Source organism: Scyliorhinus canicula, chromosome 6 (assembly GCF_902713615.1).
Source record: "Scyliorhinus canicula chromosome 6, sScyCan1.1, whole genome shotgun sequence".
Lineage (NCBI taxonomy): Eukaryota > Metazoa > Chordata > Chondrichthyes > Carcharhiniformes > Scyliorhinidae > Scyliorhinus > Scyliorhinus canicula.
In genome coordinates, this window is record NC_052151.1 from 201,076,202 (window position 1) to 201,090,730 (window position 14,529).

At 53.7% G+C, this 14,529-nt stretch overlaps 1 protein-coding gene across 1 annotated transcript in view; it reads right to left on the reverse strand.

The window, feature by feature from the left end:
• Positions 1–2,344: 2,344 nt before the first annotated feature.
• LOC119967795 (beta-1,4-galactosyltransferase 3-like) overlaps positions 2,345–14,529 on the reverse strand; it is a 48,550-nt gene continuing 36,365 nt past the window's right edge. The window contains exons 3-6 of the mRNA XM_038800795.1: positions 12,760–12,995; positions 12,450–12,640; positions 4,303–4,425; positions 2,345–2,366 (exon numbers count right to left, since the gene is read on the reverse strand). Coding sequence (XP_038656723.1) covers positions 2,345–2,366; positions 4,303–4,425; positions 12,450–12,640; positions 12,760–12,995 — 572 coding nt within the window. The remainder of the gene's footprint in view (positions 2,367–4,302; positions 4,426–12,449; positions 12,641–12,759; positions 12,996–14,529) is intronic.

Consider the following 14,529-nt stretch of genomic DNA (forward strand, 5'->3'; position numbering starts at 1 on the left):
TTACTGAGTGTCAGTGTAATGGAGCTGGATTAACATCAGTAGTGATACAGTCAGTAACACAGGGTGCTGGGGCAGAGGGGTTACTGAGTGACAGTGTGAGGGAGCTGGATTAACATCAGTAGGGATACAGTCAGTAACACAGGGTGCTGGGGAGAGGGGTTACTGAGTGACAGTGTGAGGGAGCTGGATTAACATCAGTAGTGATACAGTCAGTAACACAGGGTGCTGGGAGAGAGGGGTTATTGAGTGACAGTGCGAGGGAGCTGGATTAACATCAGTAGAGATAGTCAGCAACACAGGGTGCTGGGGGGAGGGGTTACTGAGTGACAGTGTGAGGGAGCTGGATTAACATCAGTAGAGATACAGTCAGTAACACGGGGTGCTGGGGGGAGAGGGGTTACTGAGTACAGTGAGGGAGCTGGATTAACATCAGTAGTGATACAGTCAGTAACACAGGGTGCTGGGGGGAGAGGGGTTACTGAGTGACAGTGTGAGGGAGCTGGATTAACATCAGTAATGATACAGTCAGTAACACAGGGTGCTGGGGGGAGAGGGGTTACTGAGTGACAGTGTGAGGGAGCTGGATTAACATCAGTAGTGATACAGTCAGTAACACAGGGTGCTGGGGGAGAGGGGTTACTGAGTGACAGTGTGAGGGAGCTGGATTAACATCAGTAGTGATACAGTCAGTAACACAGGGTACTGGGGGAGAGGGTTTACTGAGTGACAGGGTGAGGGAGCTGGATTAACATCAGTAGAGATACAGTCAATAGCACAGGGTGCTGGGGGAGCGGGGTTACTGAGTGACAGTATGAGGGAGCTGCATTAACATCAGTAGAGATACAGTCAGTAACACAGGGTGCTGGGGGAGAGGGGTTACTGAGTGACAGTGTGAGGGAGCTGCATTAACATCAGTAGTGATACAGTCAGTAACACAGGGAGCTGGGGGAGAGCGGTTACTGAGTGACAGTGTGAGGGAGCTGGATTAACATCAGTAGAGATACAGTCAGTAACACAGGGTGCTGGGGGAGAGGGGTTACTGAGTACAGTGAGGGAGCTGGATTAACATCAGTAGAGATACAGTCAATAGCACAGGGTGCTGGGGGGAGCGGGGTTACTGAGTGACAGTATGAGGGAGCTGCATTAATATCAGTAGTGATACAGTCAATAGCACAGGGTGCTGGAGGAGAGGGGTTACTGAGTGACAGTGTGAGGGAGCTGGATTAACATCAGTAGAGATACAGTCAGTAACACAGGGTGCTGGGGGTGAGGGGTTACTGAGTGTCAGTGTAATGGAGCTGGATTAACATCAGTAGTGATACAGTCAGTAACACAGGGTGCTGGGGCAGAGGGGTTACTGAGTGACAGTGTGAGGGAGCTGGATGAACATCAGTAGAATACAGTCAGTAACACAGGGTGCTGGGGAGAGGGGTTACTGAGTGACAGTGTGAGGGAGCTGGATTAACATCAGTAGTGATACAGTCAGTAACACAGGGTGCTGGGAGAGAGGGGTTATTGAGTGACAGTGCGAGGGAGCTGGATTAACATCAGTAGAGATAGTCAGCAACACAGGGTGCTGGGGGGAGGGGTTACTGAGTGACAGTGTGAGGGAGCTGGATTAACATCAGTAGAGATACAGTCAGTAACACGGGGTGCTGGGGGGAGAGGGGTTACTGAGTACAGTGAGGGAGCTGGATTAACATCAGTAGTGATACAGTCAGTAACACAGGGTGCTGGGGGAGAGGGGTTACTGAGTGACAGTGTGAGGGAGCTGGATTAACATCAGTAGTGATACAGTCAGTAACACAGGGTACTGGGGGAGAGGGGTTACTGAGTGACAGGGTGAGGGAGCTGGATTAACATCAGTAGAGATACAGTCAATAGCACAGGGTGCTGGGGGAGAGGGGTTACTGAGTGACAGTGTGAGGGAGCTGGATGAACATCAGTAGAGATACAGTCAGTAACACAGGGAGCTGGGGGAGAGGGGTTACTGAGTGACAGTGTGAGGGAGCTGGATTAACATCAGTAGTGATACAGTCAGTAACACAGGGTGCTGGGGGGAGAGGGGTTACTGAGTGACAGTGTGAGGGAGCTGGATTAACATCAGTAGTGATACAGTCAGTAACACAGGGTGCTGGGGGAGAGTGGTTACTGAGTGACAGTGTGAGGGAGCTGGATTAACATCAGTAGTGATACAGTCAGTAACACAGGGTGCTGGGGGAGAGGGGTTACTGAGTGACAGTGTGAGGGAGCTGGATTAACATCAGTAGTGATACAGTCAGTAACACAGGGTGCTGGGGGTAGGATGCTGGGAAGCTACTGGGCGACTGTTTAAAACTCACCTTCACATACGGAGGTTCCTAGAACTTTGAAGGAAAGAAGGCGTGAATGAGTGATAGAGGAAGACAGAGAGGAGTAAGGGAATGGGAGAGAGAATGATATATGAATGAAAATGAGAACAGCGAGAACATCAACAAGACAACATTCGACAGTGATGACCTGCTACTCTGACATGAGCAACTATCTCTCCCCTCAGTCTGTCTCACTCTCTTCCTCCTGAACCTCAGTCTCTCTCTCTCGATCTTTCCCATTCCAGACTCTTCCACTCCCTCTTGTGTTCTATTTGTTTACGGAACGTGAGCGTTGCGGACAGGGCTGGCAATTATTGCCCATCCCCGACTGCCCTCCATTTCAGGTGGCATATGGGAATCAACCACATTGTGGATCTGGAGTCACATGTTGGCCAGAGCAGGTAAGGACGGCAGATTTGCTCCCCGACAGGACCTTGGTGTCACGGTCATCAATAGACTTTTAATTCCAGATAACTCACAATCACACATCCCAGTCTACTGTGGTGGGATTTGAACACTGTTCCCCTGATCTTGCCTGGGTCTTTGGATTACTAATCCAGTGACAATGCCACAACACCACTGCCTGCCCCGACATTCAGCCTCTCTCTGCCTCCTTGTACTCTTCCCTTTGGCCTCTCCCCCTTCGATCTATCTCAGTTCCAATCTGTCCACTGCTCGATGTCACAACTCAGTCTCTTTGCCCTGATTTCTCAACTGCAATCTCTCTCACAGAATTGCAGAATAATACAGCTCTGACGAGGCCCTTTGGCCCATCGAATCTGCACCGACGCATGAAATACACCTGAGCTGCCGACCTAATCCCATTTGCCAGCATTTGGCCCATAGCCCTGAATGTTATGGCGCGCCATCTGCTCATCCAGGTACTTTTTAAAGGATAATAATAAGGCAACCCGCCTCTACCACCATCCCTGTCATTCCAGACCGTCACCATCCTCTTGGAAAAAAGGTTTTTCCTGAAATCCCCCCTAAACCACACCATGTGTTCCCCCGTAACTGACCTATCAGCTAAGGGGAAAAACTGCTCTCTCAGAAGTCACAGTCTGCAATACAGACTGGAATCCAATGGAGGGGTTTGTAGCGGTTTATATTCAGAATATCCGTGTGGGAAGTACAGACTGGAATCTAATCGAGGGGTTTGGGGTGGTTTATATATAGAATAGCAGATACCCGGGAGTGAGTTACAGACTGGAATCTAATCGAGGGGTTCGGGGTGGTTTATATATAGAATAACAGATACCCGGGAGTGAGTTACAGACTGGCATCTAATCGAGAGGTTCGGGATGGTTTATATATAGAATAACAGATACCTGGGAGTGAGTTACAGACTGGAATCTAATCGAGGGGTTCAGGGTGGTTTATATATAGAATAACAGATACCCGGGAGTGAGTTACAGACTGGAATCTAATCGAGGAGTTTGGGATGGTTTCTATATAGAATAGCAGATACCCGGGAGTGAGTTACAGACTGGAATCTAATCGAGGGGTTCGGGGTGGTTTATATATAGAATAACAGATACCCGGGAGTGAGTTACAGACTGGCATCTAATCGAGAGGTTCGGGATGGTTTACATAGAGAATAACAGATACCTGGGAGTGAGTTACAGACTGGAATCTAATCGAGAGGTTCGGGATGGTTTATATATAGAATAACAGATACCCGGGAGTGAGTTACAGACTGGAGTCTAATCGAGGGGTTCGGGATGGTTTATATATAGAATAACAGATACCCGGGAGTGAGTTACAGACTGGAATCTAATCGAGGAGTTTGGGATGGTTTCTATATAGAATAGCAGATACCCGGGAGTGAGTTACAGACTGGAATCTAATCGAGGAGTTTGGGATGGTTTCTATATAGAATAATAGATACCCGGGAGTGAATTAGACTGGAAACTATTTGAGTATTGAATAGGAAGACGGTCTGGGTGTTTACCTGGTCGCTATGTCATCATCCTCCCCACCCCAGCCCCAATATTCATTGGGAAAGCCATTCATCTGGAGATATTGTTCTGGGGTCACTGCTGAGACCCCACCAAAGTACGTCTTGTATGGAAGTCTGCAAGATTAAACAAAGAGCATCAGCTTCAGAAGAAATATCAAGCTAAATATTCATCAGCACTCCCGGATGTGAAGGAACACACCTTTAATAGTGATTTCAGTGTGTGTGAGTCCGGGTGTGAAGGAACACTCCTTTAATAGTGATTTCAGTGTGTGTGAGCCTGGGTGTGAAGGAACACTCCTTTAATAGTGATTTCAGTGTGTGTGAGCCCGGGTGTGAAGGAACACTCCTTTAATAGTGATTTCAGTGTGTGTGATCCCGAGTGTGAAGGAACATTCCCTTTTTTTATTGGAATTTTTCAAAAATATATATCAACTAAACAATAATATCAATAACAATAATAGTAATAACACCCCCCGGCACCCGTAACAACGCATATAACAAACCCCCCTACCCCCCCCCCCCCCCCCCCCCCACCCCCCCCCCCCCCCCCCCCCCCCCCCCCCCCCCCCCCACCCCAATAAACAACAAAATAAATTAACAATAAGCAAATTAACTTAAACACTATCCCCCGAAAGCTGAATGAATCCCGCCATGTCATTAATCTAGGTCTCCACGCTCGGAGGTCTCGCATCTTTCCACTGCAGCAAGATCCTCCGCCGGGCTACCAGGGACGCAAAGGCCAAGACATCGGCCTCTTTCGCCTCCTGCACTCCCGGCTCCACCCCAACCCCAAATATCGCGAGTCCCCAGCCTGGCTTGACCCTGGATCCCACCACCCTCGACACCGTCCTCGCCACCCCCTTCCAGAACTCCTCCAGTGCCGGGCATGCCCAGAACAAATGGGCATGGTTCGCTGGACTACCCAAACACCTGACGCACCTGTCTTCGCCCCCAAAGAACCTACTCATCCTAGATCCGGACATGTGGGCCCGGCGCAGCACCTTGAACTGGATGAGACTAAGCCTCGCACATGAAGAGGAGGAGTTCACCCTCTCCAGGGCGTCCGCCCATGTCTCCTCCTCAATCTGCTCCCCCAGCTCCACATCCCACTTAGCCTTCAGCTCCTCTACCGACGCCTCCCCCACCTCCTGCATTACCTGGTAGATGTCAGACACCTGCCCATCCCCGACCCACACCCCCGAAAGCACCCTATCCCTTACCCCCCGCGGGGGCAGCAAAGGGAACCCCTCCACCTGTCGCCTAGCAAATGCCTTGACCTGAAGGTACTTGAACATATTCCCCGGGGGGAGCTCAAACTTCTCCTCCAGTTCACCAAGGCTCGCGAACCTCCCGTCAATAAACAGGTCTCCCAACTTCCTAATGCCTGCCCTGTGCCACCCCAGGAACCCGCCATCCATGTTCCCTGGGACAAACCGGCGGTTCCCCCCTGTGTCGCCTCCACTGCCCCAAATTTTGAGGGTAGCCGCCACCACCGGGCTCGTAGTGTACCCCGTTGGAGGGAGCGGCAGCGGCGCCGTTACCAGCGCCTTCAGGCTCGTGCCTCCACAGGACGCCATCTCCATCCGTTTCCATGCTGCCCCCTCCCCATCCATTACCCACTTACGTACCATCGAGACGTTAGCCGCCCAATAGTACCCAGAGAGGTTGGGCAGCGCCAGCCCCCCTCTATCCCTGCCCCACTCCAAAAAGGCCCTCCTCACCCTCGGAGTCCTGTGCACCCAAACAAATCCCAGAATGGTGCTGTTCACCCTCCTAAAAAAGGCCCTCGGAACGAAAATGGGGAGGCACTGAAACAAAAACAAAAACCTCGGGTGCACCGTCATTTTAATGGACTGTACTCTACCCACCAACGACAACATGTCCCACCTTTTAAATTCCTCCTCCATCTGCTCCACCAACCTAGTAAAATTGAGCTTGTGCAGAGTCCCCCAGCTCCTAGCCACCTGAACCCCCAGATACCTAAAACTCCTCACTGCCCTCTTTAGCGGGAGCCTACCAATCCCCTCCTCCTGATCTCCCGGGTGTACGACAAACAGCTCACTCTTGCCCAGGTTCAATTTATATCCCGAGAAACTCCCGAACTCAGCAAGAATCTCCATCACCTCTGGCATTCCCCCCACCGGGTCTGCTACATACAACAGCAAGTCATCCGCATACAGCGACACTTGGTGCTCCTCCCCACCTCGCACCAAACCCCTCCACCTCCTCGACTCCCTGAGAGCCATGGCAAGAGGCTCAATTGCCAATGCAAACAGCAAGGGGGACAGGGGGCACCCCTGCCTCGTCCCACGGTGGAGCCTGAAGTACTCGGACCTCCTCCCATTTGTCGCTACACTCGCCATCGGGGCCTCGCACAGCAACCTCACCCATTTAATAAACCCCACCCCAAACCTCTCCAACACCTCCCACAAATACCCCCACTCAACCCTGTCAAAGGCCTTCTCCGCATCCAATGCCACCACAATCTCCGCCTCTCCTTCTGCTGCCGGCATCATTATCACATTTAGCAGCCTTCGCACGTTAGTGTTCAACTGCCTCCCCTTCACAAAACCCGTCTGATCTTCATGTACCACCTCCGGCACCCAGTCCTCTTCGCCAACAACTTGGCGTCTACATTCAGCAGTGAAATCGGCCTGTATGATCCGCACTGCAAGGGATCCTTATCACGCTTCAGGATCAGGGAGATTAGCGCCCGAGACATCGTCGGGGGCAGAACACCCCCCTCCCATGCCCCGTTGAAGGTCCTAACCAACAGGGGGCCCAGCAGGTCCGCAAATTTCTTATAAAATTCAACCGGGAACCCATCCGGTCCCGGCGCCTTCCCCGACTGCATGTGGCCAATCCCACTGACCAGCTCCTCCAACTCGATCGACGCCCCCAGTCCCCCCACCTGCTCCTCCTGCACCCTTGGAAATCGGAGCCTGTCCAAAAAGCTCTCCATTCCCCCTCCCACCACCGGCGGCTCCGACCGGTACAGTTCCCTATAGAAGTCCCTAAAGACCTCATTGACCTCTGCCCCCTCCCGCACCACATTCCCACCCCTATCCTTCACTCCACCAATCTCCCTAGCCGCGTCCCGCTTCCGAAGCTGATGCGCCAGCATCCTGCTCGCCTTCTCTCCATACTCATAGACCGCTCCCTGTGCCTTCCTCCACTGTGTCTCCGCCTTTCTGGTGGTCAATAAATCAAACTTGGCCTTCAAGCTACGCCGCTCCCCCAGCAATCCCTTCTCCGGGGCCTACGCGTACCTCCTATCCACACTCAACAGCTCCTCCACCAGTCTCTCCCTCTCCCTCCTCTCCCCCCTCTCCCTATAGGCTCGGATGGAGATCAGCTCCCCCCTAATCACTGCCTTCAGAGCCTCCCACACCATCCCCACCTGGACCTCCCCAGTATCATTGACCTCGAGGTACCTCTCGATACATCCCCGGACCCTCCTACACACCTCCTCATCAGCCAACAACAACGCCAAAGCGGGCGCTGGTCCCGCACCTCCCCCATCTCCAGATCCACCCAATGCAGAGCTTGGTCCGGAATCGCAATAGCCGAATACTCGGCCTCCTCCACCCTCGGGACCAGTCCCCTACTCAAAACAAAGAAATCAATGCGGGAATAAACCCTGTGCACATGGGAGAAAAAAAGAGTACTCCCGAGCCCTCGGCCTCCCGAACCTCCAGGGATCCACTCCTCCCATCTGGTCCATAAACCCCCTCAACACCTTGGCCGCCGCCGGCCTCCTGCCTGTCCTTGAACTAGAACGATCCAGTCGGGGATCCAGCACCGTATTGAAGTCCCCCCCCCCCCATTGATCAAGCCCCCCACCTCCAGGCCAGGAATGCGGCCCAACATACGCCTCATGAAACCAGCATCATCCCAATTTGGGGCGTACACATTTACCAACACCACCCTCTCCCCCTGCAGCTTACCACTCACCATCACATATCTGCCACCACTATCAGCCACAACCTCACACGCCTCAAACGCCACCCTCTTCCCCACCAGGATCACCACCCACCGGTTCTTCGAGTCGAGCCCTGAGTGGAAAACCTGCCCCACCCACCCCTTCCTCAGACGGACCTGGTCCGCCACCTTCAGGTGGGTCTCCTGGAGCATGGCCACGTCCGCCTTCAGCCCCTTCAGATGCGAAAACACCCGGGCCCGTTTAACCGGCCCATTCAACCCCCTCACGTTCCACGTAATCAGCCGGATCGGGGGCACCCCGCCCCCCTCCCCCGTCGACTAGCCATAGCCCATCGACTGCTCGCCCCTGCCAGCACCCATTCGGCCCGTTTCCCACGGCGATAGAACCTCACCCCGACCCCCCCCCAACTCCTCCCTGGCCAATCCAGCAGCAACCCGGTATCCCCCCCCCAGGCTAGGACCCCTCCTAGTCACGACTCTCCCTCCACTGTACTCCCGTGAGCCAGCTGACTTCTGCTGACCCCGGCAGCTCCCGCTCTAACTCCGACCCCTCCCGATATGAGGTCCCCCCTCCTCCCCTGCATCAGCTCCTTGGCACCGCTTCAGCGCGGGAAACCCGGTCTAATAACCACGCCCCTCGCCACCAGCTCCACCCCCTCGCCCGCAGCGCGGGAAACCAGAGAAAAGCCCGCGCTTTCACACTGCCCCACCCCACCAACGCAGCTCCCAAACCACAGTCCCAACCCAACCACCAACTCCGTACAAAGACACAGATCAACCACAAACCCCAGTACCCCCCTTAGAACACAAAACCATAACCCACATCGTCCGAAAGCGAGAGAAAAAACAGAAACAAACAGAATAACCCGCTACAGCATCAACAATAATACAGAAATAGAAAAACTCCCACAGCCCCCAATCTCTAGTTCGAGTCCAGCTTTTCAGCCTGTACAAAGACCCACGCTTCCTCCGGGGACTCAAAGTAGTGATGCCGGTCCTTGTAGGTGATGCACAGGCGACAACATGCCGACTTCACCTGCTTTCCATGGAGCACCGCCTTCGTCCGGTTAAACCCGGCTCTCCGCTTGGCTACCTCCGCACTACAGTCCTGGTAGATACGCACTACCGAATTCTCCCACTTACTACTCCTCACCTTCTTGGCCCATCGGAGAACACACTCCCGGTCACTGAACCGATTGAACCTCACCAGCATCGCCCGCGGGGGTTCATTCGCCTTAGGCCGCCTGGCCAGTACTCTGTGGGCCCCCTCCAGCTCCAGGGGCAGATGGAAGGATCCTGCCCCCACCAGCGAGTTCAACATCACGGCCACATAGGCCGGCAGGTCCGACCCCTCCAGCCCCTCCTCGAGGCCCAGGATCCGCAGGTTCTTCCTCCGTGACCGAAGCTCCATCTCCTCGAACCGATCTTGCCACTTTTTATGAAGCGCCTCGTGTATCTCCACCTTCCCCACGAAACCTCCTCCTCGCGCTCAGAGGCCTGCTGCTGCAACTCGAGTATCGCTGCACCCTGGGTTGTCTGGGTCTCCAGCAGCTTACTCGTCATCACCTTCAGGGATTCCAACAACCACCCTTTCAGCTCCGTGAAATAGCACAGAAGGGCCGCCTGCTGCTCCTCAGCCCACTGCCTCCACTCCTCAGGGGCTCCACCGGCCGCCATTTTGTCCACCTTCCCCCGCTTTTCCAGGGGAGCTGCTGCGTTTTTCTCCTCGCCCCACTTCGAGTCCGCACCATAAATCCCGGGGGGTTTTGCTCCAGACCCCTTTATCCACCGGGAATCGTCGAATCAGCGCCGTTTGGGGCCCTTAAAAGAGCCCACAAGTCCTATTAAAGCGGGAGCTGCCGAACATCCGGCTTAGCTCCGCATAGCCGCAACCGGAAGTCATCGAAGGAACACTCCTTTAATAGTGATTTCAGTGTGTGTGAGCCCGGGTGTGAAGGAACACTCCTTTAATAGTGATTTCAGTGTGTGTGAGCCCGGGTGTGAAGGAACACTCCTTTAATAGTGATTTCAATGTGTGTGAGCCCGGGTGTGAAGGAACACTCCTTTAATAGTGATTTCAGTGTGTGTGAGCCCGGGTGTGAAGGAACACTCCTTTAATAGTGATTTCAGTATGTGTGAGCCTGGGTCTGAAGGAACACTCCTTTAATAGTGATTTCAGTGTGTGTGAGCCCGGGTGTGAGGGAACACTCCTTTAATCGTGATTTCAGTGTGTGTGTGCCCGGGTGTGAAGGAACACTCCTTTAATAGTGATTTCAGTGTGTGTGTGCCCGGGTGTGAAGGAACACTCCTTTAATAGTGATTTCAGTGTGTGTGAGCCTGGGTGTGAAGGAACACTCCTTTAATAGTGATTTCAGTGTGTGAGCCCGGGTGTGAAGGAACACTCCTTTAATAGTGATTTCAGTGTGTGTGAGCCCGGGTGTGAAGGAACACTCCTTTAATAGTGATTTCAGTGTGTGAGCCTGGGTGTGAAGGAACACTCCTTTAATAGTGATTTCAGTGTGTGTGAGCCTGGGTGTGAAGGAACACTCCTTTAATAGTGATTTCAGTGTGTGTGAGCCCGGGTGTCAAGGAACACGCCTTTAATAGTGATTTCAGTGTGTGTGAGCCCTGGTGTGAAGGAACACTCCTTTAATAGTGATTTCAGTGTGTGTAAGCCCGGGTGTGAAGGAACACTCCTTTAATAGTGATTTCAGTGTGTGTGAGCCTGGGTGTGAAGGAACACTCCTTTAATAGTGATTTCAGTGTGTGTGAGCCCGGGTGTGAAGGAACACTCCTTTAATAGTGATTTCAGTGTGTGTGAGCCCGGGTGTGAAGGAACACCCCTTTAATAGTGATTTCAGTGTGTGTGAGCCCGGGTGTGAAGGAACATTCCTTTAATAGTGATTTCAGTGTGTGTGAGCCTGGGTGTGAAGGAACACTCCTTTAATAGTGATTTCAGTGTGTGTGAGCCTTGGTGTGATGGAACACTCCTTTAATAGTGATTTCAGTGTGTGAGCCCGGGTGTGAAGGAACACTCCTTTAATAGTGATTTCAGTGTGTGTGAGCCCGGGTGTCAAGGAACACGCCTTTAATAGTGATTTCAGTGTGTGTGAGCCCTGGTGTGAAGGAACACTCCTTTAATAGTGATTTCAGTGTGTGTAAGCCCGGGTGTGAAGGAACACTCCTTTAATAGTTATTTCAGTGTGTGTGAGCCTGGGTGTGAAGGAACACTCCTTTAATAGTGATTTCAGTGTGTGTGAGCCCGGGTGTGAAGGAACACTCCTTTAATAGTGATTTCAGTGTGTGTGAGCCCGGGTGTGAAGGAACACCCCTTTAATAGTGATTTCAGTGTGTGTGAGCCCGGGTGTGAAGGAACATTCCTTTAATAGTGATTTCAGTGTGTGTGAGCCTGGGTGTGAAGGAACACTCCTTTAATAGTGATTTCAGTGTGTGTGAGCCTTGGTGTGATGGAACACTCCTTTAATAGTGATTTCAGTGTGTGAGCCCGGGTGTGAAGGAACACTCCTTTAATAGTGATTTCAGTGTGTGTGAGCCCGGGTGTGAAGGAACACTCCTTTAATAGTGATTTCAGTGTGTGTGAGCCCGGGTATGAAGGAACATTCCTTTAATAGTGATTTCAGTGTGTGTGAGCCTGGGTGTGAAGGAACATTCCTTTAATAGTGATTTCAGTGTGTGTGAGCCCGGGTGTGAAGGAACACTCCTTTAATAGTGATTTCAGTGTGTGTGAGCCTGGGTGTGAAGGAACACTCCTTTAATAGTGATTTCAGTGTGTGAGAGCCCGGGTGTGAAGGAACACTCCTTTAATAGTGATTTCAGTGTGTGTGAGCCCGGGTATGAAGGAACATTCCTTTAATAGTGATTTCAGTGTTTGTGAGCCCGGGTGTGAAGGAACACTCCTTTAATAGTGATTTCAGTGTGTGAGAGCCTGGGTGTGAAGGAACGCTCCTTTGATAGTGATTTCAGTGTGTGTGAGCCCGGGTGTGAAGGAACACTCCTTTAATAGTGATTTCAGTGTGTGAGAGCCTGGGTGTGAAGGAACGCTCCTTTGATAGTGATTTCAGTGTGTGTGAGCCCGGGTGTGAAGGAACACTCCTTTTATAGTGATTTCAGTGTGTGTGAGCCCTGGGTGTGAAGGAACACTCCTTTTATATAGTGATTTCTGCGCGCTTTCTCACCGATATCCAAACTTGTTCATCGCAATGGAGACATGCTTGGGATTTTGGGTATCACAGATATAGACGTTGTGGTCATTCTCCGGGATGAGGTCAACATCGTGCAGGAAGAGACAATCCCATTCCTCGTCTCGTAAAGCCTCCTTCACGCCAACGTTGAGGAGCTTTGCCCTGTTGAAAGTCTGGTTGCCTGCCTGGGAAGTGAGTGCACAGACACAGAGTGAGACACAGACACAGGGATGTGAAAGGCAGTGTAGGCAGGGAGAGGGAGAGGCTGAGGGCGACACTGCCTCCGGACAAGTCCATGCCTCACCTGATGGATGATATAGATGGCGTACTGGAGCTGCTGCCGCTGCAGGAATGGGTGCAGGTAGTACAGGAAATGCCGGAGGTGTGTTTCCCGATTTCGGTGGGGGATAATCAGAGCTGTGCGGTACTGAGGCATGCAGTTTGGTGGGGTGTAAAACCCTCCCTCCTGGACCAGCGGGTTCCTCTCCTGAATGCCAGCGAGTGACGGGATCCTGTCGAACTGGATGCTCAGGGGACCCACTGATAGGACGAAAGAGACTGATAACACATTTCTTATCCATTGCAACATCCACTTGTCTACTTCCCAGCTGTCCCATCATTATCCATGCATACACACTCCCAACATCCTCTCACACTCCCCGTCCCTCCCAACATCCCCTCACACTCCCCGTCCATCCCAACATCCCCTCACACTCCCCGTCCCTCCCACTGTCCTCTCACACTCCCCGTCCCTCCCAACATCCCCTCACACTCCCCGTCCATCCCAACATCCCCTCACACTCCCCGTCCATCCCAACATCCCCTCACACTCCCCGTCCCTCCCACTGTCCCCTCACACTCCCCGTCCGTCCCAACATCCCCTCACACTCCCCGTCACTCCCAACATCCCCTCACACTCCCCGTCACTCCCAACATCCCCTCACACTCCCCGTCCCTCCCACTGTCCCCTCACACTCCCCGTCCCTCCCACTGTCCTCTCACACTCCCCGTCCCTCCCAACATCCCCTCACACTCCCCGTCCATCCCACTGTCCCCTCACACTCCCCGTCCCTCCCACTGTCCTCTCACACTCCCCGTCCCTCCCAACATCCCCTCACACTCCCCGTCCCTCCCACTGTCCTCTCACACTCCCCGTCCCTCCCAACATCCCCTCACATTCCCCGTCCATCCCAACATCCCCTCACACTCCCCGTCCATCCCAACATCCCCTCACACTCCCCGTCCATCCCAACATCCCGTCACACTCCCTGTCCCTCCCACTGTCCCCTCACACTCCCCGTCCGTCCCAACATCCCCTCACACTCCCCGTCACTCCCAACATCCCCTCACACTCCCCGTCCCTCCCACTGTCCTCTCACACTCCCCGTCCCTCCCAACATCCCTTCACACTCCCCGTCCATCCCAACATCCCCTCACACTCTCCGTCCCTCCCACTGTCCCCTCACACTCCACGTCCCTCCCACTGTCCCCTCACACTCCCCGTCCCTCCCACTGTCCCCTCACACTCCCCGTCCCTCCCAACGTCCCCTCACACTCCCCGTCCCTCCCACTGTCCCCTCACACTCCCCGTTCCCCCCAACATCCCCTCACACTCCCCGTCCCTCCCACTGTCCCCTCACACTCCCCGTCCCTCCCACTGTCCCCTCACAATCCCCGTCCCTCCCACTGTCCCCTCACACTCCCCGTCCCTCCCACTGTCCCCTCACACTCCCCGTCCATCCCAACATCCCCTCACACTCCCCGTCCCTCCCACTGTCCCCTCACACTCCACGTCCCTCCCAACATCCCCTCACACTCCCCGTACCTCCCACTGTCCCCTCACACTCCCCGTACCTCCCGCTGTCTCCTCACACTCCCCGTCCCTCCCACTGTCCCCTCACACTCCCCGTCCCTCCCACTGTCCCCTCACACTCCCCGTCCCCTCACACTCCCCGTCCCTCCCAACATCCCCTCACACTCCCCGTCCCTCCCACTGTCCCCTCACACTCCCCGTCCCTCCCAACATCCCCTCACACTCCCCGTCCCTCCCAACATCCCCTCACACTCCCCGTCC